The sequence below is a fragment of the Mycteria americana genome, chromosome 4, assembly GCF_035582795.1.
Source record: "Mycteria americana isolate JAX WOST 10 ecotype Jacksonville Zoo and Gardens chromosome 4, USCA_MyAme_1.0, whole genome shotgun sequence".
Taxonomy (NCBI): domain Eukaryota; kingdom Metazoa; phylum Chordata; class Aves; order Ciconiiformes; family Ciconiidae; genus Mycteria; species Mycteria americana.
Window position 1 is genome coordinate 78,009,083 of NC_134368.1, and position 24,389 is coordinate 78,033,471.

Below are 24,389 nucleotides of genomic sequence, written 5' to 3' on the forward strand. Positions count from 1 at the left end.
GGGGGGGAGGGGGAACAGACATTCTCATTAGTCCCAACGCAGGGAAGGTGCTAATTACCCATTTTATTTGTCCGCTATTATTTTCCATCTCAACATAGTCAGGAATTGTTGAAATAGGGATGAAAAGAAAACCAAATTTCATATTGCTGAGCACTTAAAGAAGACAAAGATGGCTCTTTACCACTGTCAGTAGCTTAGAAACAGTGTCCTATGCTAATCTGCAATGGCAGCAATGAAGATGGTTTAAATCAGATCTCATGACTGAGTTCCCAATTTTCTTTATTTCCAGCTGCACGTTAGAGAACACGGGTGTCTCCCTGAGATAATTCTATTTTGTAGAGGTGTGTTTAAAAAAAAAAAAAACAAAACCAAAACCGAAGAATTGGAGGTGCGTAGCTCACAGTGCTAGTTCGAAACCAGCGATCAGTTGAAATTGTGCGTGCAATAGCTTTGTCTGCGAAACGGTTTAAAACTCGGTTCCCGGGACGTTATTCTTGATGCATTAATCACCCGCGCTCTACATGGAGGCAGCCACCGTTCGCTCGGAAAAATGTTCCTGCCCAACGTGTCATGTTTCTTCTGCCGTTTAAAATAGAAAGTTCAGCCCGGTGTCGGGGCGGCACAGGGCTCCGCGCTCCCCTTACGCAACAGTTTACACAGGAGGGGAAGGCGGCACACGCCGCCCCGCCGCGGGGGGCAGCTCGCCGGCGGCCGCGGGGCCCCGTCGGGCTGCGCCCGGCGCCGCCGCCCGCCCGCCCGCCCGCGGGCTGCGGGCCCTCCGCCCCCGCCGCCGCCGGCCGAGAGCCGGGGCTCAGGACGGGCGCTGCCCCCCCCGCCCCCGGGTGCCCGCCGCGCCCCGCCGCAGCGCCGAGCCCCGGCGCGGAGCGCGGCCGCCGCCGGGCCCCGTCTGCCGGCCGGCTGAGGCGGCCGCCCGCCCCGCCTGCCCCCGCGCGGAGGGCGGCGCGGCGCGGGGAGCCCCGGCGCGCAGCGGGAGGCGGCGGGGCGGCCCGGGGGCGGCAGGTGGCGGCCCCCGCTCCTCCGCTCCGCCCGGCCCGGCCCGGCCCGGCCCTGCCCGGCGCCACCGCCCCGCGCCCGCGGGCGCCCCGCGCCGCTGCCGGGCCTGAGCGCAGCGGCGGGGGCCGGGGGGGAGCGCCATGTCCGCTCCTGCTGGGCGACGTCCGTGCCGGGTTTTGCACCTTGTCCCCGGGTCTGCCTCACGGCCTGGAGGAGCTGCTGCTGCTGCTGCTGCTGCTTCTGCTGCTGCTGGTGGTGGTGCTGGTGCTGCTGCGGTGTTTACTGAGCGCTCCTGTCCTGATATCACTCCGCTGGCATGGAGGAGGAGGAGGTGGAGGAGGAGAGCATTTGATCATTGTGATGGTGGCAGGAGGAGCAGCAGCAAGCAAAGCAGAGCAGAGCAAAGCGCTAGGCTGTATCAGCTCGGCAAAGACTTCAGAGCTCTACTTTTTTTCCAGCTCGGCCCGGATTGTTCATGTGTTTACTTCCCCCAGCCCGAGGATTTGCTATTTAGGTTCCTGTTGAAATGCAACCGAGCGGCCAAAGTACTTTGCGAACACGGTGCGGCATAAACACCAAAACTTTTTTCTAGAAGGAAAATACAATAAGAAAGCGGCTTTGCCTGTCTTTTGGTGCCGGGGAGCGCGAGTGAGTGTGCCGCGTGTGCCCCGCGTGTGCTTGGGCTTGGATGTGTGTGTGCGAACGTGCGTGTGAACGGGCGTGTGTGCGTGTGGAGGGGCGCGTGTGTTTCTCTTTATACATGGGGAGAGAAGGCTTTTGGCAAAACCTCCGGAAATCTCATGGAATCTATTTTGAAGTGATGGATTATAAAAAAGAAAAAGGAGGAAAGGAACTGGTCTGATATCTCCCGGAGTTTGCTACCCGAATTGCTGCTGCTTAGTTTGTTGTGCTGCTTTTTTGTGTGTGTTTGTTGGTTGTGTTGCTGGTGATAACCTTTTAGCACCTTCTCTCTTTATTTCCCTCCCTCCCCCCCTCTCTCTTTTTAATGTTTTGGAGCTTCTCGAGAGGGATTGGCTGGGGGGAAAGAGAAACATTTGCTTGGGATCGCTGTTTCCCTGATACATGGTGGTGCCCCCTCCCCCCCCCCGGTTCTCTAAAAAGTATCCCATCAGGACCCCGGAGGAGAGTGTGTGTGTGCGAAGGGTAGGATAAAAAGTTCTTCCAAAATAGTGTGCACGGGGAAGAGGATGGGGGATTTTGCAGCCCCCGCTGCCGCCGCGAATGGCAGCAGTATCTGCATCAACAATAACCTGAACAGCAGCCTCAGCGGGGCCGGCGGGGCCGGTATCGGGGTTAACAGCACTCCCCACGGTCCTCCTGCCGCTGCTCCCGGTAACAATAACGCGAACGGCGGCGGCGGCGGCATTCCCAAGCACAGCACGGTGGTGGAGCGGCTGAGGCAGCGCATCGAGGGCTGCCGGCGGCACCATGTCAACTGCGAGAGCAGGTACCAGCAAGCCCAGGCGGAGCAGCTGGAGCTGGAGCGCAGGGACACGGTGAGCCTCTACCAGCGGACCCTGGAGCAGAGGGCCAAGAAAACGGGCACCGGCGGCGGCGGCAGCAAGCAGCAGCATCAGAGCAAACAGCAGCAAGATGCCGAGCCTGCCGCGGCGGAGCAGAGGAACCACACGCTGATCATGGTAAGGGGATGCGGCCGGGGGGGCGGCTGTCCGCGCCCGGTCTCTCGCCGGGGTGAGCTGGAGGTCGCCCCCCTTGCTTTCCGGAGGGGGACGGGGCTGGGCTCAACTTTGGCGGCGGCAGGGCCGCGGGCCGGCTGGGCGAGCGGGGGGCTGCCGGCTGGCTTCGCAACTTCTCACGGGCAGGGGCGGGGGAAGCGGACAAACTTTTTCCCCCGTCTCTCTCGGAGGGGAAGAGCTGCCCCGGGGGAAGAGGGAAGGAGCGGTGCCGGGCGTGCGCCGCCGGCTGCCGAGAGCCAGCGGAGGGTGGTGTGTGTGTCTGTCTGTGTGTGTGTGTCTGTGTGTGTGCGTGCGTGTTTTGCGACGGCGTTTCCGCGCGGGGGCCGTGCGGCTACGCGGCCGTGCGCCTTTGCTGGCCGCCGTTTTAAATCCCGCCGCGGAGGAAGGTGGAAGCGGGCTCCGCGGGCTGGGGCGGCGGCGGGAGCAGAAGCTGGGCAGGTCTCTCGGCTGCCCCGGCGTGCAGGAGCCCGGCTCCCCAGGCGAGCAGCAGCTCGAGCTGAATCGCTTCCTAAAGTTTCCTTGGGTTTTAAGGAGCTTAGCGAGGAGCGGAGGGGGGGAAGGGGGCGGGGGCTGAGCCGGCAGGAGCGTAGCGGCAAGTAGGAAGCGGAGTTTCCCACTCCCAGGCTGCACCGATGATGAATAATAAAAGGAGGTGCGGGGGGAGCCGGGCCCCGCGCTCCCTCTGAGCCTTATTTATAGCAGGTCGCGGCCGCCGCTCGTTCTGCTGGGGGGCGGCGGCGGCCCGGCCTGTCTGTCTCGGCCGGCGGGGGCAAGCGGGCGGCTCTGCCGCGGGGGAAACGCCTGTGTGTCCTGACGTGTCCCCCCGCCCCGGGCCGCGCCGTGCCGTGCCGTGCCGGGGCGGGGGTGCCCGGCGCTCGGGGGCGGGCACGGGGCAGCTGGGTCTTCGCCGTCTGCCGGGCGCACAATGGGCGGCGGAGACCGGCGGGGAGGAGGGAGGAGGGAGGGAGGGAGGGGAGGTGCGATGGCAGCGTGTGGTTTACAAGCCTCGCACGTCCCTCCCTCTCGCCCTCCCCTGCTGCGCGGGGAGGCGCGGCGGTGCGGGAGGGTCCGGCAGGGCGGCAGCTGCCGCCGGCCCCCGCCTGGGGGGGTCTCCGTGACAAAGCGGCGGGGAGGCGGCCGTCCCGGCGGCGGCTCTTCCCCTCGCCCCCCGCCCCGCGAAAGCAGGCAGCAATACGTTTATCCCCGGCCGTGGTGCCGGCTCGGCGCGGTGCTGCCGGCTCCCCCCCTGCGCGACGCCGCGCGGCCCCGCGGGCAGCACCCTTCCTTCCCCTCTGCCCCTCGCCGTCCTGCCGGGCGCTTTGTCTGCCCCGCAGCCCCGCTTCGTCACGGAGGGCCAGGAGGTGGGGATCGCCTCGCCGGCGGCAAACAAAAGCCGAGCGCCGAGCGCAGCCCCCGCCTCCCGCCCCGCCGCTAAGGAGCAGAGCGCGGCTCCCGCCTCCCTCCTTGCCTGCCTGCCTGCCTCCTCCCAGCCGGAGAGCAGCCCCGGCAGCCCGGCACATCTCCCGGCCGGGCCGGCGGGGGAGCGGGACGTCTCCCTGGGCGGCGGGCAGGGGCGCGGGCCCCGCGGCAGCGGGGAGCGGGGCCAGCGGGCAGGGGGAGCGCCGGCAAGGAGCCACACAAAGCGGCGAGGGGGGGGGAAGGAGTGCGGGGGGGTTGCTTCGCAAACAGGAAGCAGAAAAACCTCACTGACATCTTGTTGCTTTCCTGATGTTACCAGCAAGGCACCACCGTATTTCTCCGCCTTCTCGCGCCTTCCCGCAGGACGGAGGCTTTTAAACAGGCGCTGAAGGCGGTGCTCCCCGCGCCGCGGTGCGCTGCCTCCCCCGGCTGACATCTGCTCCTGGTCGCGAATCACGCCCCGCGAGCAGGGACTATCTTTCGTCAGCCAGACTGTCCTCAAATCCCTTCTCACACCCCGTGTCATTTCCACAAGGCACAGGAAAGGGGCTGGAGGCTCCGGAGACCTCAGAATTGCTGCGCTCCAGGGAAGCACTGTGGGCACATCCAGCTCCAGAACGGCTCCTGCGCTTCTAGGCCCTTGCTCGTGGTGGGTCGTCCGTTCCCCTCCTTCCCAAGCCCCGTGCTGAAGCCTTAGAGGCCAGGATGCTCAGTGAAGTAGCTCATTTGTTGGCCTTCCCTTGAAGATCTAGGGCAGAGACGCGAAGCCATGCTATAATGTGAAAGTTGTGGAAACAAAGTAACAAAAGGAGGAAATGCAGTTGCAGCTCTCACTGTTACTAATTTGTTTCAGGTCGGGATACTTGCAGAGCTAAGAGTAGCCTAATCAAAGGGTAGTTGGCTACGAAGCTCATCCTAACAATTTTTGCGCTACAGCCTTCTCGACATGCACTCTCCTTTTTGCCTTAAAAAGAGAAATTCTAATACTTTATAAAAGAATGACCCATTTCCATCAAGCTTTTTTTTTTTTTAAGAATGCATACACAAACGTTGCCGAAAAATTTAGAAACATCATCTGCTTTGTTTCACTTGTAGAGTGTTAATTATGATTTTTGTCTAATGTGTAAGAATGTCAGGGAACATTCATGGGTACATGAAAGCAATACTTAAAACCTGAGAAATTGCTCCTTTTAAAGCAATTGAAGAGTATTTTCTTTGAGGCGTTTATGCTTTTTATAGTACAAAAAAGAAAAGAAACTTCTTTATTTCTAGCAATCATAACAGTTTGCTAAGTTTCACTGTTTATGTGCGTCCTGATTTTCATTTACCAAAACAGTTCAACTTTATTTAACATTTTCTTTTGGCACGAGAAAACAGTAAACTACATTCGGTGGGTTTCTCCCTTTCTTTATTCTCTGGTAAACTCCAGCTGGGAGGTTTACAGTGGAACAATAGTATGGATCTGCTGCTGCTTTACCCTTAACGCAAAATCAGATTCCCTCAGATTATTAAACTGCACAATTTGGAAATGAAGCAGTCAGTTTGGATTAAGTGACAACAAATACAGCGAGGGTAGCAAGAAATACCGTTTCTTTTTTATCAAGGCAAATCAAAGGAAAGTATTATCAGTGTGTATGTGTGTCCCTCTCCAAACTGAGAAGGGAGGGGAGATGAGAAGGGAGGGGAGATGGGTGCTGGGTTGGGGCAGCTGGTCGCCCAGCAAACCCTCCCGGAAGCTGGTGCTGACACACGTGCTGAGGTGCCCTTCCGCAAGCCAGGTAAAAAACGTCTTTAGAAGATGATTATTTAGAGAGACACTCTGATTTTCTTCATTTGATGGAGTACAAACTATCCAGTCTGTACAATGCTCCTTGTCGCCACCCCCACAGTTTACACCCTCGCTCCCCGAGTTCATGAAAGGGATTATGCAGTTTCCACTGTTTAGGGCTCTATGTCAACTGACAAGCAGTTATCAATGGGAGCCTTTTTTCAAAAAGGGATGTAGGAGCATAGGCTTGGCTGTAATTCATGAATTGCTGATCTACTCTGAGTTTGTGTCTTGTTATAGACTAAGTTTTCACTTGCTGAATTTTGAAGTATCTGGATTTGTAACTATTTCAACCTCTTCTACGCAAGGAGAACAGTGGGTTTCAGAACTAGTTTGCTCCCATAAAGGCATTGATTGGGACGTGCACAAAAATTAAAATTGTTTATAAATGTCTGGGAGGACCTTTTTATTTTCCTCCCAGTTCAACCTGGCAAAAGCCAAAGTTGTTTTCCGTGCCTTTGAGTTGGATTATTAGAATGCTGTACCGGCTTGGTTTTCAAAGGAAGTTTTGGGAAAATTTGCAGCCCATCCAAAACTCTGCTGCTCATCTTCGGACTGGTTCCAGGAAATATCAACACATTATTTAAGTTCTTTGGTTCTTTGTGAGCTAATCTGCCTTCTGGTTTCCTCCTTTAAGTGCAAGAGTCTTCTGGCTCTGCATCCATGTTAGCGTGTGTGGTTCAGAGATAGTGTGTGTGCGCGCGTACACATACACACGTTATATATAAAATAAATAACAAGTAATGTATATTTAGTATATAATAAATAGCCAAGTGTATAATAAATAGCCAAATGTATAATAAATATCACAAGTTATATCACCTCTGTTTCTTATCCCTGACGCTGCTGTTCTTATTGTGCATTTTTTGGCATTTTTTTGTCCAGTGAAACACTACCCCTGTAATTACCATATTGACCTTCTAATGCACATTTATTTGCGTCTAAGCTCTACTGTGAAGTATAAAGGGGCTGGAGCTGCTTTTTCCTACTTTAAAAGCTCTTCAAGACTTTTCTTACTTAGCATCACTATGGGTTTGACACCTGCTGTCATACTGACCATTTCTAACCCTAAAACCAGTCCTTAGGAAATTGAGTTTTAAACACCATAAACATAAAATGTTATTTAGATCACAGAAATTAGTGACAGAAGTCAAACGACCTATTAGATCATCTTTTCTCTTCCCCTGCCAAAGCATACTATGCCAACTCAGAATTACTTTAAAGTTAGAGAAAACACGGCTGGCAAATACAGTATTTTCCAATACTGCTTTTTGTCCATTCTGGGCTAATGCACTGCCTCATGGAAGTTAATGATCACATTGCCCTTCTACCTGAGGGAAGGGAGATGGGCAGGTCGATCCTTTCAGCTTGCTTTGTGTAGGGACAGAAAGACATGTTCAGAATTACAGAAGTCGGGTTATGTCTCTTCCTTGCTGGCAGACAGTCCACCACAGGAAAGCAGTTTCCCCCTCTCCCCCAGTCTCTCCTTTTTGTTGCATCCCGAGTGAAAAGTGCAACTTCTTAATTTGTCTTGGTGACTCACGGATAATTTCATTAATGAAATTGAGTGCCGAAGAATGCTGTCGGTCTTGTGAGTAGTTTTTTAAAGCTTACAGCTGCTGTATTTAATGTGTACCTGTGTGTATGTTCATAAACCTGTGCACATTTCTTGCATTCTTGCTCATGTAGTATTGCTGTTTAGCTTACTTTACAGGTGCTCAGGAGTTCATCAGTTACACTATAGGAAATGTCTATTTCACTAGCATTGCAAAGATGAAAAAGAAAGATGATTTTTCAGAGGTTTCTTTTTCTGTTCCACAAGAGGTCAAATACTGCAGCCCTTACTCATGCCTGATGACTAAGTAGGATTAAGCATCTCTTCAGTTAATAAGCTATGTCTGATCTTGCTCACACTGGGGTAAAGTCAGTAGTAAATGCAAAACTGGGATGATATCAGAATTAAATCCCAGGCCAACAATGCTCCTTCTCCTTCATATGCATCATAGAAGGAGTCATCCTGTAACCCTTTTTATTTTGCTTTTCCTATAAGGGTGGATCTCTGTCTCTTTCTTATTCCACAGCCTCTCCCATTTTTCTTCTCCTTTTCATACCAACTCCCGCTTGATGCTCCTGTGTGATTACTGTCCTTTAGGACAAGGAGTTTTTGCGTTGACCTCCTTTTGCAGCTAGTCAGCACAGTAGGTTTCAGCTGAGCAAACTGAAAGGAATGGAGAGACTCTTCACTTCAAGCACTGCTAGCCTCCAATGGCCTTCATATGCTCTGATAGAAAGCGTGTCCCTTTAAGAGATAGTGGGTTGGGTTATTATGAGCCGGAGCTGGAGCAGGGCGAGTTGTATTTTGACATACAGTAGCCAGTCATAGTGAAATCTGAGCTTCAGTTTGACCGAATAGCGCATGTTGAAAGCCCTGCAGTGAAGTTCTAGGCATTGTCAAGTTCAGGAAGAACAACTTCGGCTGGAACACATCCAAAACTCACTCTGCTAATGCAAAGCCAAAAATATTAACATGTGATTGTGTTAGGACAATCGGTCGCGTTTAGGTTAACCTAAATTTACAGTAACTTGACCTAAAGCTTAAGGCTTCACAGGTGGCTTAAGCTGGTATAAAACTGAGCTGCCGCCACTGAGGAAGTCTCGTCTTTCATGCTCTTGTCAGTGGCCATATGTTCTTGCTGCCTCCCTTTGCTAGTGCTAGCCCTTGCTCACGTACCTCCACCGCCGGCTGGTTCACCGAGCAGGTAGGGAGGACAGACGCATTCCTTCCTTTCCCTCTGGGTTGGTGTTCAGCTGGAGCAGATCCATGATTTGTTTGACTGTCCCTCCCATGGGCAGCACAGTCTTACAACACCTTAATCCTCTTGTGAAACTTCACCCTTATCCCAGGATAAACGTCTGGGACCTATTAGTTAAAACATGCTCACCTGGTGGCATACATTTTACCTGAGCTAGGTAGCACCTGGTGCCAGTGCATGTGATTCTGTTCCTGAATACAGACACTGAAACAGGGAAGGCTGTAAGTAGCAAAGGAGTCAGCGTTCATTTCTACGTAAACGCTTGCAGGTATACGACATTTGGTTGCATATTACTCCAATATGTATAATTCATGTGCGAGATGTGCTTGGATTAGCAGAGGTTTAAGGCCGGGTCTGACAGCCAGGAACTGCTGACTGGAATCCTTCAAGTGTATTGTTTTGTGAACTGAAATGTGAGGTACAGTCTCAGACTGAAATTACGAACCTGTAATCAGTGTTCCAGTCTGGGATCTCGCAGGCTGTTCAGATAAGCAATGTACTTGTACATTCAGTGGGAATTTGGGAGTCTTAGCAATCTGAAGTATTTATTTTCCTAGTTTGTCTAAGATGGTGAATCACAAAATCGTATAACTTTGATTACTCTTTTGCTTCCCCCTCACACACTTCAGTTTCACAATGTTTGTAGCTCAAAAGTCATCGTAGGCTGTTCCTGTTTGCTTTGTGAATACTTGAAATCCAGTTTCATAGGGGTTAGGAGAAAATGTCTTTTTAAACTTGCAATAGTTAATAAGACAGCAGCTGCTGAAATTTTGTGCTTACAGGAAGGGGTTGAGCTGCCTTCTTTCAAGACTTCCCTCTTTCGTATTGATTTTGTTTGCCACCACATACAGTTAAAATTGGCAAGGAGATAAGAATGCTTGAATGTTTAGTTGACCTGAGAGAAGGGAGAAGTGTGTCCACCCATAGGAACTTTCTGTCTTCTGTACATTTGTGTACCTGCTAAGGCTAATGCTGCAGTGCTGTTGGTAGCGTAGATGATCTATTGCTGTTTGCTTGCTGTCAGTTCTGCACAACCACAGCATACGTGGAGTAGCAAAGAGGTTTGAATTTACAACTTTGGGAATAACTAAGCTAACAAACAGAAAGACCAACAGCTCAAGGATTTTCTTCCCATATTTGTTTTTTATCAAGGCTGTTTTCTGTAAGGTTTTCATATAGGGCTCTATAGCGTTCTATAAGGTTCTGGGCTCTCAACAACTGAAGCTCGGCGGAGTTGCGTTTTAGCTGAGTGAAGGTGGGGCTGTTGGGCTGTGCCTCTTCCCCTCCTCCCTTCTTCACACTTCAGTCTCCTCCCTACATTGCTTAAACTACGTGCCGTGCCATACAGGAGCTTTTCAGGTTTAATAAAACAATTCAATTTAATTTTCCTCTGGTCTTTAGATTCAGACGAACAGCTGTTTAGTGCTGCCGTGAAGGGGTAGCTTTTCTGCATCGTCTTTATGCTGCTTGTGAAAATCTCAGGCCTGTTCAGAAAGTCCTTGCATGTTGTGTACCGAGGTAAAGAGCAGAGAATTTGTCCTTAACCTTACTCTGACCCTGGGCGTTATCACAACAAGAAGCCAGTATGCCTATGTATGTGTGTTTATATAAACCAGTGCACCTACATCCACGCTGGTTTTTAAACTGCGCTGCAAGACAAAGTGAAAGGATTTATTACCGGTTTTGATGGTGAAAGGGGATGTACTAGTCCCATAAGTTTAAGAACCACTGATACACACCCGTTTTCTGTATTTTCAGCCTCTTTCTCTTTCCTTTTGCTCATATCTAATCCACTGTGATGTTTTGGCTCTTCTTCATTGTGTTTAATCTACAGGAGGAAGGGAGGTGGTTATGGCAGATGAGACGCTGGAAGAGCTCTGGAAAGTGTCGGAGTTTTTCAATTGTTTAAGATATTTCCTTACATTAAGGAGGATAGATCAGCACTTAGCCAAAAGAGAATTTGTAGCATTTCCTACCACTTCTGTTTATGCAGAATATTGTGGTTACAGACTCCCTGGTATTTGAGAAAATGACTTTAAAATACAACTGCCTTAGCTGGCAGTAGTCGTCTTTAGACTGCTAAAAGGATTGTTACATTTCAGCTGAGATTTTTGCTGCTGTTCATTTTTGTCTCTGAAGCTGGTGGCTGTTGTTCTGGTTTCTCTGGATTGCATTCCAGTGCATAACTGAGACAGCGGAGTGAAAACTGCTGCTGACATTAAATGACCGATTTTTAATGATGTTTTTGGCAAGCAGTATCTCTATTCATTATACGTATTTTTAGTTGTCGTTGAAGCAGGTAATGTAGCTTTGAAGACTTCAGTGGACTCACACAGAAGACCGTAGACTTCTGTAACTGAACGGCGGCCACATTGTTTGAGCTCCAAATTGGCTGCAGCGTTCTGGCATGTAATCCATGGCTGGATATGAAGTAATGGTTCAAAGTAATCTGTAGGTCCTTCTATTACAGCACATTTCTGGGCTGAGCTTGCAGTCTTTGCATTCCGGTAAAAGTGGAGATACCGTGCTGAGGTTGCAGTGCTCTTTTTTCCTAATTTGATGACAAATAATTTGTGCTAACTAGTTTGTAGGCTGAAAGATTATTTAAAGGCTGGATTGCTGCAGTTTTGAAAATTCGCTTGAGAGAATTTGGCTTTACGTTTTTTCACCCCAGGGGAGTGGACTGGGGCTTGTTTTTTCTAACACGTTTCAATATGCCTTCTACATCATGCAAAACAACGAAAAATCCATTTTTTTTCTCTCTTCCGTGTCACTTACAACAAAACAAACCAAAAAACTTTATATTCACGCCAGGGTTTACTGCCCTTCTCGCTAACGTTTTTGTTGTGGGAAATGCCAGCAGTGGGTAGGGATAAAGGAGACTTGTGACTGTAGGATAGCAAAACCAAAATTGATTTTGACTAGTGGTGTTAAAAGCTTCACCTCTCCCTCACCTATTACTGTGATAAAGCGTATGGCAGTCTAGTTACAGCCAGAGAACGGTTCTGGGAAGTTGGCATAGACCATCTTTCTTTATAGTTGCTATGGATATTTGAATACAAGAAACACAGTATTTTGTGGTTTTCATTTTGTGTCAAGATACCAAGTGTCTTGAAAAAGAAGTGATTCCTCAGGAATGGCAAACTTGTCTCTTACTCTCTTTTTACTGTAAAGTTTCGTGCTACTTAAAGCCAGTGGTAAGAGCACCTTATGTTTACGTGTCTTTTAAGTAGTTTATCCAAATGAAATAGCCGCGTTCCCATGACACGCTGCATACAATACAAGAACTTTATTATGCAGGTACCGAAAATATCACAGTAGCTCTGGAAAACCTAGCTAGTTAACCTCTTTATGGTCTCTTCATATGTCACTGCCTTAGGGTTAGTTAGATGAGGCAGCTGAAGCAAGTTAATAGCTTGCTGCCATTAAAGGGGATGGTCTCCTCCTCTTCCCTCCGTGCTGCAGTCCTACCCCTATGCTTGTGCTGGCGAGCCTGTCTCTGGTACCAAGCTAGCGGGAAAATGACTTGTCTAGGAGAAAAACGGTGTTTGTTTTTTGGTGGAAGGTGAAACTGCGCAGTGTGGTGCCGAGGGAGAGGGACCAGAAGAAAGGGGAGGCAGAAGGGACCGTGTCAGCGAAGCTGTGAAATAAGCTCTGCCCGTCCCCTGGGACTACGCCCGGCTCCTCTGCCACTTCTCTGGTCAGCTCCCAGCTGAAAGCCTGGTAGTTGTGGTGCATTGCTGTAGTTAAGTCGGGAGTGAAATAGTTAAGCGGTTTATGGAACACCAGACAGAGCATTATGGGAAGCGTCTTTGGGAATACTGATATGGTTACTTGTAAGGATGAGGTGATGATCCAAAGTGTAAAGAAGGCTGAGAAGAATATCTTTTCACCCCAGTCTAGTCCAAGGAAGACGTCATGCTGGCCACAGTGCGGACTTGTATCAGGTAGGTGACCACTGTCCTAAATGTGAGGGGAAAAAGGTGCTCGTGTTCATATTTCTTTTGTTTCCTAATTTCCTTCCGAAAATTGATAAACTTTGTTTATGTCTCTCTGATAAAGCAGGGAAAAATATGGTTTTCCTTGATCTTTACAGTATGGTAATAGCGGGTTTTTTCAGGCTACTCAGATGTGGTTATGCTCATTTTAATTCCATGTAGAATAATAAACCAGGTAAAATAATTATGAAAGGCCCATGTCAAAGGTATCACCATTCACGGAATGTGATCCCTTGACTTACATACAGGACTTGAGGTAATACTCAAGTGAGCTGCTGTGTCCAAGGTAAAGACACTTGCACGTAGTTTTATTTTCCTTCTATGTGAATCCAGCTCTGGGCAATATGATAACAATTTTTATTCAAGTAGTCCAGGAAAAAAATCACAGATGGAGCAACTTCTGCCAACTTTGCTTTGTAATACGAGAATTAGTAAAGATGATGTAAATTATAATTCTCTGAATGGATTTTTCATGAAATTGTACTTTGAATGCTGATTAGCGTAGGTGATTTAATTAATTTTTAAGTAAGTTAGTGAGGGGATGCTCAGTGGGGGTGTTTTTGTTTGTTCGGGTTTTCTTGTTTGTTTGTTTTTCCTCCTTTCTCTGATGTTTTATTTCAGAATCAGCTCACTTGTTAGAATCCAACCTGTTAGCACAACAGGTAAACAGAGGTATTGGCAACACTGGTATTTCTAAGGCAGTGTCTTCCATATGTCAATTTTCACTAGTGGTTACTTGAGGAGAGATTGTTTCTGGTTTCAAAATTATTTACTTCCCAAATCTGTGACTTATCTGTTGTGGATAGTGAACACGTGGCAAACATATGTCGTGAAGTCACATAAAGAGTTTATCAGAACAGATTTGGACTGGCTAGCTTGCCCATAAAGCTAATGGCAGGAGTGAATTGTGCTGGTCGTCTCCAATAACAGTAGAATGTGTAACAAATTTTAAGTGAAGTATTTCACCTCGTATTTTTTTCCCATTTTTAGAATGCGGCTTTTTTTTTTTTTTTGAGGTAAGAGAAGCTTTTCAAACTTAGACGTTTGTAAATGTAGGAAGATAACTGAGGCCAGTAAGTGAAAAACAATGATTTAGTCATATACACAGGGCTCTGTAGAGGAACGTAGCATAAACAAACTAATATAAAATATTTCATATTATTCAGAGATGCATTTTTTTTTTTACAAATATACAGTTCTTACATGTTTTAAGATTAAATATTTAAGCTGAGAATCAAATGTCTTTCCTATTGTGAAGGGAGGAAACTAAATGCCTACAGTCGTATAAAACTTCTGTCAGTGCAATATCAAAAAAAATTTTTTTTTAACTAGACAAAATCCATATATTATTAATTTTATAATGCACATTGACAGAATTTTTGCAAGAATTTACTTTGGGTAGGATCTCTTTCTTGCTTTTGCCCTTGGTTAAATTAGTTGGGGGTTTTGTGGGGTGGGGTTTTTTTTTTGTTGTTCTTGTTGGGAGTTTTTTTGGTTGCTTGGTTTTGCCTGTTTCTGCTTAAAAAGGTAGAATGCCAAGTACAGCTGTCTCTACAGTTGTCCTAGTGGAGATGGATTAGTAGCCTGAGTGCAGATGAGAAAGGCAAATGTATATGTTATTGCAGTTTATCACAGAGTTTTGTAACTAACTGTCTGGATACCGCCCTCAGAGGTTGTGTGTTGCAGCAGTTGCACTCACGTGTACATTATAAGGCTGCCTTCCTAAGGCCATGTAGTACTTCTTAAAAAAAAAAAAATAAAAAAAAAATCCTGGTTTCAGTTGCTTATATTTTCAAAGCTGGTTTATCTTAGTTGGAAACTTGGGGAGAAATTTGCCTAAAGTAGTTTACTTGTTTAATCTGAGAATCCAATTAGGGGAAAATACACTGTTTTCCGTGCTCCTTTAGGAAGTTCTTTTCAAGGAAGAGAAACTGTAGTACATCTGAATTACACGTTGTGGTCGGCCGTTTGTGGTCCCTCTAGCAGCAGTGGGAATAGAGAGGAGAGGGAGATTGGCTACTTTATTACCTGTGGGGAAAAAACAGGCTTTCGATGTGCTTAGTGTTTGCTTGCTAACACGTGCTGAAGATTTAGTCTGCCTCCTCGTAGCCCTGATAGACCAACTGGAAGGTGCCCATGCGGGGCCAGAGCATGTTCCCGCCTACACTAGCAGGAACTGGGTAGGTCTTTCCCCCAGTGCCTCCTCCCAGCTTTCAAGGACTGCTATCCCATTCATCCTAGGAGTGGTAGATAAGAAAGTTTGCCTTCTCTGCACTGTCAGCTCCTTCCAGTTGGGAAGGAGAAAGGAGAAGGCACTGCATCAGAACTGCAGAGACCTGGGGAAGTGGATGGGCGGACAGGAAGAAAGTGTGGGTCAGGGGATGGACAGAACCCAGGCTGGGGTGGGCAGAGCGGAGAAAAGCCGACATCGGCTGTAACAGAGGGGCAGAAGTACCTCGGAGGGCGTTCGACCTGTTGAACCAGGCTGGACAGTAGGACTTTGCTTCTGCCCGTGTACTCGGGCTTCACCAAGCGCTGGCCACAGCTAGTCCATGAGAATGCAGGTGCTTGGAAGGGACTCGGCTTTTGCTTGCCGGAGTAGCCAGAGCTTGATGCTGGGGCTTTTAACAGGGCTGTACTCACGGCTGGCCGTAAATATCAAGCAAATCAGTTGTTTTGGAGTTGAGTTTTCTTCCTCTTCCAGATCTTATGTCCATCAAAGCATTAGAGTGTGTTATGCTATCTGATTTTCTGCACTGTTGTTAAATTACGTGGTGCCTTTTTTTTGGTTTTGTTCAGATTTGAGGAATTCTAAACACTTTCCAGTGGCATGGATAATGAATTTATATGACAATCGTTCAGCAAATGTAAGCCTGCAGACAGCAGGCTTGCTTTTCTGAGTTACCTGTTGCGTATTCCTTGGAAGTCACCAACAGACTGCAGCAGTTTACATGAAAGCCATTGCCCAAGTGGCCTCTTACACATTAGGAACAGGCAGATGTGTGTATTTTAAGTCCTTTATGTCCAAATCCGATTTACACATTTCTAAAGTTGGTTAAGTAAGTGGTGTGGCTTTTTCTGCTGATGGATTAGCTTTGTTTTGCAAAAACAAGCTATACTTCAATACTCCCCCCCCCCCCCCCCCCCCGCCCCGTGTATACATTCACTGCTAATATAAACCAGTGTACAAACTCGATTGCTATAGCAGGTAGAAGGCAATGCATATTTCTCAAGCCAGTGGAACAAGTGGAAAGTATTTTAGGCACAGTGGTGTAGTGGCTGGCTGTATTCCTGTTTTCCGATGGATACAGAGAGAAATGCTGAGGAGCGCAGGCCTTGTATTACCAACCAGCTATGAGAAGCTTCCTTTCCCTGGGGTGGTAGTGTCTCACGTTTTTGGAAGAGAGGGAATGAGCTTCTGTCTCTGAGGTCAAACTACATCACCAAACAGCCAGGATTTTGAGAGAGATTTACAGACTTGATAATGCAATAACCCGTAGTTATAATCATGTCCTCTTGTTGGCTGAGGGATGCTGCCTGTGCCCTAGTGTGTGAAGCAGGTGGTTAGCGCTTCAGATCCTTGGAGCGGTTACTTGAGTTGCATACTGTTAAACAGGTGAGCTTGAAAATGAATGCCGTGTTTCACCAGACCTACTTGGACCTGCACGACTTGGGCCGTTACTGTCTCGGGCAAAAGAACTGAGTTTCTCCGTAAGAATGTCTGAGAAACTCTTCAGAGTGCTTTGTAATAGGATTTGTGTGAGCCAAAAGCATGCCTTTTGCAGACTTAAATTGTTTGGGTAGTTGACAGAACTAAGTTTTATCTGCAGTATTTGTGTTTCAGTCATAATACCGAGATGGCAACGTTCCTCAATTAGTAAACATTCCTAATACTGAAATTTCAGTAAGGGACCTTATGTCACAGAGCTGTCCTCTTTCATCTGGGGGAGTGGGGGCAGAAGGACATATGTAGCCAACTGTGTATTTTCAGCACAGTGTTTTACCTGTCCAAGAAGCATCTGTACTCAGTTTAGATAATTTGACTTGCCTCCATCACAAGAAGTCTGAGTTTGGCCTTGAGGTAAAGACAAAGAATGATATGGACACTTAGTGCTGCAAGAGCAAGGGGAAATCCGTTGAGTTTCATACCTAGGATGCATCAGACCCTGAGGGAGACCCTTTTCTTTCTCCTGGGACCGTAGAACTGAACGGAAGGTCTCATGTATTTTGGTAATATATAAGTAATAGTGTGCTTATTTTCCTCTCTTGCTATTGACAGCTGTGTTTTTATGTATTGCTTCTGTTCCTTTTGTTCTGTAAATATGAATATAAATCAATCTCTTATTCTTCGTTATGTTGTGAAGAGATTGTTTGTATAATGAGGTATTAAAGGGGTCATTTAACTTAATTTAGCTCATCTTTGAGACACAGAACATGTAAGAAAAGAGACTAAGTAAAAGATATCCCTGGAGACAGAAGTGGAAGCCTTGTGGTGATATTTAGAACAAATTTGGGGGGGATATCTTGGAAAGTTACTACTGACAGGCAGAACCCAATACTTGCATAAAGAACTATGCTAGTTCTTGTAATAAACTGAGTTTTGGCCAACTGCACCAAAAAAAAAACCCAACCAAAAAACAACAGGTTCATTGCTTATATTTGAGCCATTTAGAAAGACGATTTTATTCATAACTTTTTTTTCTGTTGGATGTCAGCACTTCCTGGCCCTGTTTTCCAATACTCCCTCTGTATAGTTTTTATTTCTGAACTCCAGAATTTAGAAATCCAGAGCTGTCATTTCTCGCTTGTCTGTACACTTGTGGGATCACGCAATACTCTGTGAATGGCCGTTAAGAAAAGCAATTTGTGTATGGGAAATTTCTGAAAGTTATCTGCATCTCTGCTGGGAAACCCCCACTCCCTCCCTGAAAGCTAAGGTTCCACAAATTGTAAGCTATTAAAAACTAATACAGACGTTAAAAGCCGCATGTCAAATGCAAGATACTGTTGCAAGTGTAGCAGAGATTAGATTCAAATGATTGTTGAGGTGTGTGGGCTGGGCTCTGACTGAAAGAAAGAGGATAAAGGATTTATGAGTGCAAAGCAGCCCGCTTCTTTTACTTCCAGTGGCAGGGGCCTGTGTCCAAGGGGAAGAGACCCAAATCTTCAGAATTCTCAGTGTCTGTGTGTGAATGTGATTTGTCTGGGTGGTATAACTGACGGAAAAGCACGTAAATACTGTATTTCTAATTCCTCACAGTCAATCTGTACGTACATTTCACATATGTGTTTATGCGCAGTCACTATATGATTGGTTTCATTCAGCGCAGATGATGTCGACCGGTGGTTTGGTTTTTATTAAGAAAACATACTTTCACAAGTGCTTTATAATAATAAACGTCACGTTGCTCCAAGGCTATCATTCTTTGTAGCGGAGAATGTTGCATTAGTTTTTTAGGTATCGGGGAAGAGACGTACAGCTAGTCTTTACAGTTCAGTAGCCTCACGCCAAAATTGCTCATAAGACAGTATAATTCATATAGAGAGAACCTTGCAGTGACTAATGGATTTATTTATGGTAAATGTGTGTTTTGACAACTGGGACCATGCTTTTAATTTCCGTTTGTAAGGTGGAAGTTTGAAGAATTAGAGGGCTCTGACACTTCAAGAAAATTATGTGATTGGAAGAAGTCTTCATTTCCTCCAAAATCATTTTTCTGCAAAGGCCGTTCATCCTGGCACTGCTAAGTTACTTTAATTCCTCCAAAGGAAGTGTGGGGGGGGAGGAAACCCACAACACAACTCTCTCTGTTTCTGCAACAGGGTTTTATTGGCTGCTTCAATTCAGTACCCCCTATTACTGGCATATGGATTTATCTCAATAATGGCTCAGTCACATATGGGAGATGAAGTTTCAGAGCTAGGCTATATTTAAAAATTTGTTTAGTGTTGGCTTTATTCTTTCTGGCTGAAACTTCTGTGAGGTAGACCATTGCTTTTGTGAAAACTGAATTGTAATCTAGTCATCTCATTGAGCAGAACGTGTGGGAATGGAGAAGTGGCAATCTCTTTCCCACTGGTGGTATGCGAAGCTATTTTCATTTGGCGTGATGTTAGGAGAAATATATTCTGACCCACACAGTAATGAAGGCTGCAGGTTTTCTTCAGGCCAACCAAAAAAATAGACGCCTTGAATTTTTGTAGCAAATAGCTGCTGACTTGGGAGGGCTAATTCCACACAGCCTGTCATGGCGTGGAGACCCTGATGGGAAAAAGTAGTCGGCTTTTTCGTTTGACTGCCTTTTCTCAAGGTGCTGCCAGCTCTGTGTTTTTTGAGCGGTAACACCTGTCTGTGTTAGTCTAGCACATGAGCAAGCACTGGGAAAAGGGCATTAATCTGGCCCTTCGCGCTCCCAGCAGCACGAGGTGAAGAAGGAGAAGGCTGTACCGGTGGCTCGTTGTTCCCTGGTGTCCTGCAGATCCATCCGAGCGCTCCCGTTTGCTGGTCAAGCTGGAGAAGGATAGCGTGGAGAGGCAGAATCCCACTCGTCCCCAGTCAGCGTGTGCCGAGCTCTAGGCTGATCCGCTCACTCGTATGATTTCAGGGTTTTGTTTTTTCTGGAGGACAAATAAGAGCATCAAAAAGCTGGGGTTTTTTTCCATATTTAATATTAAAAGCACTTACTAGTTCAGTACATTCACATGAGCAAGTACATTAGGTACTTTAAAGAATTAACCAAAACAATTATAAATGCTGAAATTAAGTCTGTTCTTAAAATACAAGTTAAGGGAAGTAAATAAGTTACTTAACGTCTTACACTTTGTGAGACATGTATAGTTGTATAATATCTGGAGCCCCTTCCCCCAATTAAAAAACAAAATAAATCCTTGGGATTACTACTGTGTGCGGGGGGAAAACCTTGGTAATAAGCCCTGAGCTCTCACGCCATCCTGGACATACAAATAGCCCTCTGTCCAGGCGATGGCAGGGCTGTGAGGAGGCTTAGGAGGCAGGAGGAGATGCGCACTGTTATTCATTGCTCGGTGTGCTGGTCAGCAGCCCGCCGGCAAGAGATGGGTTTTACGTAAAAGGAAGTAATTTTAGTTTGAAGGAAGGTTTTGTATTACCTCTTTTTGTTCTTTGGCTTGGATATTTATTTAATCTTTACCCGCTGCTGGAAATCGAGCCGGACAAGAGAAAAAGAGTACAAACTTCTCTGAAAGCTGAAGGAAACGGAGAATAGCCGAGAGGTCGCTCTGGCTCCCTTCCAGCTTGCGGGGAGTCCTGTGAAGCTGCCGGAGCGTGCACAGTCATGTAAGCGCCCGTTCTGGTGGCCACCGGGCAGGTCCGTGTGGCTTTAGCCCGGACTTCTTCCCTTCGTGCCCGGTCGCTGCCGCCGATGCGGTTGTGTCGGGGAGTCCGGCCGCAGCCCGGCGCGGTGCGTGGGAGAGCTGCCGCCCTGTCCCACGTGAGGTGTGCTGGAGCCCTGCTCCCCGCGGCCCTGCCCGAGCCCGCTGGCACTCGGCCCCGAGCCGCCTTCTGACTTCACCTTCGCGCCGAGGGCGTGATGATTTGACGTCGAATTGCCTTGCTTTTGTGTGTTGCTATAGAGCCTTTCTTAAGACGGTTGGTAACGCGTAACTTTTTAAACTGGGGGTTAATGTTTGAAATGTCTCCTTTTTTAAAATTATTATTTCGTAAAATAATACGTGCTGTTGGTGACCATCCAACTGAGATCTGCTCCAGGTGTTAAAATGTAATTTATTAAATCAAAGTAATGGCTGAAGTACTAGTATTTCCTTCTGGGGCTAAAATGCAACTGTTCGGTGAACTGTTTTGTGGTAGGGGAGCAAAGGCTTTGAGAGAGTTACTGCACGAAATGTGTCCCCCTTTCATATTCCACCTGGCATATTCTGATTTTGTTCTATTTTTTCATCTAATAATTTTCTGTAGTGGTTTCTTTCAATGCCCTTTGCGCAGTCCCTCTCGCTCACTTTGTGCAGTGGGAGAAAGGTTTGACAACAGCTTTAAACCAAACATAACACAGTATTTCTGCATTTGTTTTTCCTGTTTTGGCACGGACTGATAGGTGAGAGAGGCTTGCAGATTTGCTGTACGCTTTAGCTTTTGATCACTTTTATATGCGTGTATTACCGACCACCCTGTACTATGCCCTGTTCACTCAGCTTGTGCCCCAGAAAGCAGACGGAGGCAGCGAGTGAAGGATTCACTAAGACAGAAGAAGGAAACCCAAGGTGGATTATGCTGGTAATAGTAGCAATTACTCTGTGTCTTCTCCTGAAGAACTGCTACCGTACTTAGTAAAATCGATTAGACTAGATAAAGGAAGAATCTGCCGCCTCTTTTTCTGCAGACATGAGTGATCCTGTTCCTTGCAAGCTGAAGAAGGATACAGGGAGACTAAAATTAAGCCGTATCCGTTGATCGCTACGGAGTTGTCTGAAGGGTTTCTTTCACATTTCCAGTAGCATAGTCCCTGTCACAGTGAAGAAACACTAATATCGGCATGGCTACCCCTCGCATGCACTTTCTGTCTGGATTCTCATTTAACCCCACCTACTTAGAAGGGATTAGAATAGTAAGACAAGACATTTTGAAACAAGATCTTGAAATTTAGAGTTTCTTATCCTAATGCTCCTTTTCCTCAGGTCTACAAAGCACTCTTCCTCCCCCAGGCTTTGAGGTTGTGCTGTTGCCCCTCTGGTTACTTGCGGTCTGCGTTCCAAAAAGATAATTCAAAACTGACCAGAATAAACTGATGGATGAGGGGGTTTTGTTTCGTATGTCAGCTGCAGTTATTCTTTCGTGAGTTATTTCTCATAGGGGTTCATTTCCATTTCTCTGCTCAGGCCCTTGTTTGGCATGTGATGGTTTTGGTTTTGGTTTGGTTTGGGTTTGTTTTTTTTTTTTAACACCCCCCCCAAATGAGGGTGGATAAAAATCACTAACCTGAAACACTTATTTTTACCCAGTTCTTAATAATTCAGATTTATGAGCTCAATTAGTAAACTTAAAATTAATTTTTTTTAAACACAGTTTAGATGTGAAAATAGGATAGCTTATGCCTAAACTTACTGTCACCTGTTAAAATAATCCAACCATAAAAAAAGCAACTGAGCACCATATTTATACTGAAGTTTTGAAGGAAATTGAATCAGCAAAGGTTGACATTTAAGAAATAATCTGGAACAAGGGGGTCCTAAAATTCTAACCAAGACAATAGGAGCCTTCTGTGCTGATACTGATATAGTGTCTTCATCAGTTTACTCAGTTCAATTAGTTAGTTTAACGTTGAAAGCTGATTGTTGAGAGAGCAGGAGGAGATTTCTGCTTCCCATAGGGCAAAAGACAAGGTATCTACTAATTTTTAAATCTTTTTAAATACAGAGAAAACCCAGTTTGATAAACTTTTATTCTTACATAACAGGTACACTGAAGATATTTTTAAAAATTAATTTAAAAAAAAATAGTGTTTTGCTGTGCTTTATTAGAATTTCACTTTGCATCTAAATGTGGCTTTATAGCAATCACAAACAGAAAGTTTAAAAGAGAAAGAAATTGTCTTGCAAGAAATATAGCCTTTGTACAATGGTATAGTCCTGCCACATATCAAGAAAAAGTATCAGATTTAATGCAAAGGACATGGAGTTGCCAAGTAGCATGTTTTAATAGTTACCAACCAGTTAGAATTGACCCTTCCCTAGAAAAACAATTACAAAAACAAAAATGCCCCCAAACGGATTTATTCAGATCAGGGTTTCCTGCCTGATAATTTAAATCCTGATTAAAATCAGCAATTTAAATCACTTTGATTTCTATCAGCTGTTCTGCCTTCACACTAAGTGGGAACAGGCTGGGGCTTTAGACCCTCTGCCATTGAGCACTACACTTATTCCATCCTCCTATTTTAAGTCGTTTACAGTTTGTCTGATGTCTATCTGCGCTTCCTTTGCTGTGCTCCTCAGTTCAAACGTCTTCCTTTGTGTTTTTTTTTTTAACATGAATCTTGTATCGGAATAAGGAAGGGGTTGAGTAGTTTAACAGTACAGTTAGATGATAATGTGGCACAAATGTGTAATTTCCACAGATGCTCATGACCAGTAAATATTTTGTATCATAATGAAACTTGTTTATATACAGTTAATTTCTTTTTAAGTTTTTACTGTTTTCAGTCCTTTTCGTTTTTACTGGGCTAAAATTCAGTGAGACCTTGATGAGTTGTGGTTTTGTTGGGTTTTTTTGTTTGGTTTTTTTTTTTTCTTCTTAACTAAGGACATCAAGCTCTGGCCCTCCCTGTCCCTTTTCCTTTAGCTTGAAATCGTAGGAGAAAATGGTGCTTTTTCCACTCCAGCCTCCAGATCGGATGGGCTTTGTCCCTGCTCAGCTGCCAGGTGGTGAAGGTGTGCGTTGTGGTCTTCAGAGCAAACAGACCTAATGAATGCACTGTTCTGCTAACTAGGGTAAATTGATTACTTTTATTTACTTAAGTTAACTGTGTTTTATGAGATCTCGTAATGGGAAGCTTTCTTACTTGCCAACTGCAATTTCAGAATCATTTGTCATTTTAAGTGTCAAAAACAATGAAAAAGGCAAAATGTTTAAGTAAAACACAGAAGTTGTTTTTGTAGAAATTGAACTGTAATCTGGTGGTCTACTATTTTCGTAGGCATTTGAAATGCAAAGATGCTTTGGTGGAGGATTCTGTAATGCGCTCCCCCCCCGCCCCCGCTGAATAACTAGTGTGCAGACATTGTGACAAAAGAAATATTTGTGTTTAAATTCAAGAGTAATGCCCCAGATTTCATTCCACAATGTTTAGTTTAGAGTTAATTGGCAGATAGGCTTGAGGGTTGTGAAATGCTGATATCATCTCCAGAATCTTCGTTTCAGTGCCTAGACTGTTAAATGGCTAGTTTTCATGTTCTTAAAGGGGGGAAAAATCAAATGCCATCAAGCAAGTTTAAAGTACTAGTAGAGGTGAGTTCAAGTTTCCAAATTATATTGTTCAGCTGCTGTTCAGTATCTGTTAGCCTGTCTTGTTGGAATGCATCTTTTTATCTAGTCTCCTCCTCCTCATTGTTTGGTTGTATAGATGACAATAAAATCAGTACAGATTGAGACATGTTTCCATCACCAGTGGGCTTTAAGTCTGTGTTGGATTTGCTGGAGACCTGATTCCGATAGCTCTTTATCCTTAGAAGGACGTGGCTGGGAAATACGAGGGTGCTTGACAGTAAAATTCCTTGAGGAAATGGGTATATGTGGGGATTAAAAGAAAGAAATTGTTTGGCAGATGTTCTGCTTTTCTGATTGTGCAGGTCTTGCTGGAGTAGCAAACAAAGGGGAAGTTGCTTGGTTTTAACCTTTCCCAGTAATTCCTGGAACAAGGAGTCTGTGACTATGTTTGGGAAGTACCTCGCACCTGGGATGCAACATGGAGCAGAGTGAAGCAGCAGCACGGTTCACTACGGTTTTGATTCATAAGTTTGTGTCATCGCAGTGCGTGGAGATGCACAAAGGCAAGAAACAAAATTTGAGGTTGTGTTTATTAGAAGTGACTGAAATGAACAGTCGGTT

General features: G+C 46.2%; 1 protein-coding gene across 5 annotated transcripts in view; it reads left to right on the top strand.

Moving 5' to 3' along the window:
• The window catches only part of MAML3 (mastermind like transcriptional coactivator 3), a 257,442-nt gene that overhangs the window by 92 nt on the left and 232,961 nt on the right, over window positions 1-24,389 (top strand). For 2 of the 5 annotated variants that reach the window (XM_075501039.1, XM_075501040.1), the window contains exons 1-2: window positions 1,043-2,675; window positions 4,687-4,800. The exons of 1 other annotated variant lie outside the window; for it this stretch is intronic. In XM_075501039.1, the coding sequence (XP_075357154.1) occupies window positions 2,223-2,675; window positions 4,687-4,800 (567 nt within the window). In that variant the 5' untranslated portion in view covers window positions 1,043-2,222. Of the gene's footprint in view, window positions 1-1,042; window positions 2,676-4,686; window positions 4,801-24,389 lie in introns of those variants that run through there. 2 more of the 5 variants (XM_075501041.1, XM_075501042.1) reach the window with 2 other exon arrangements.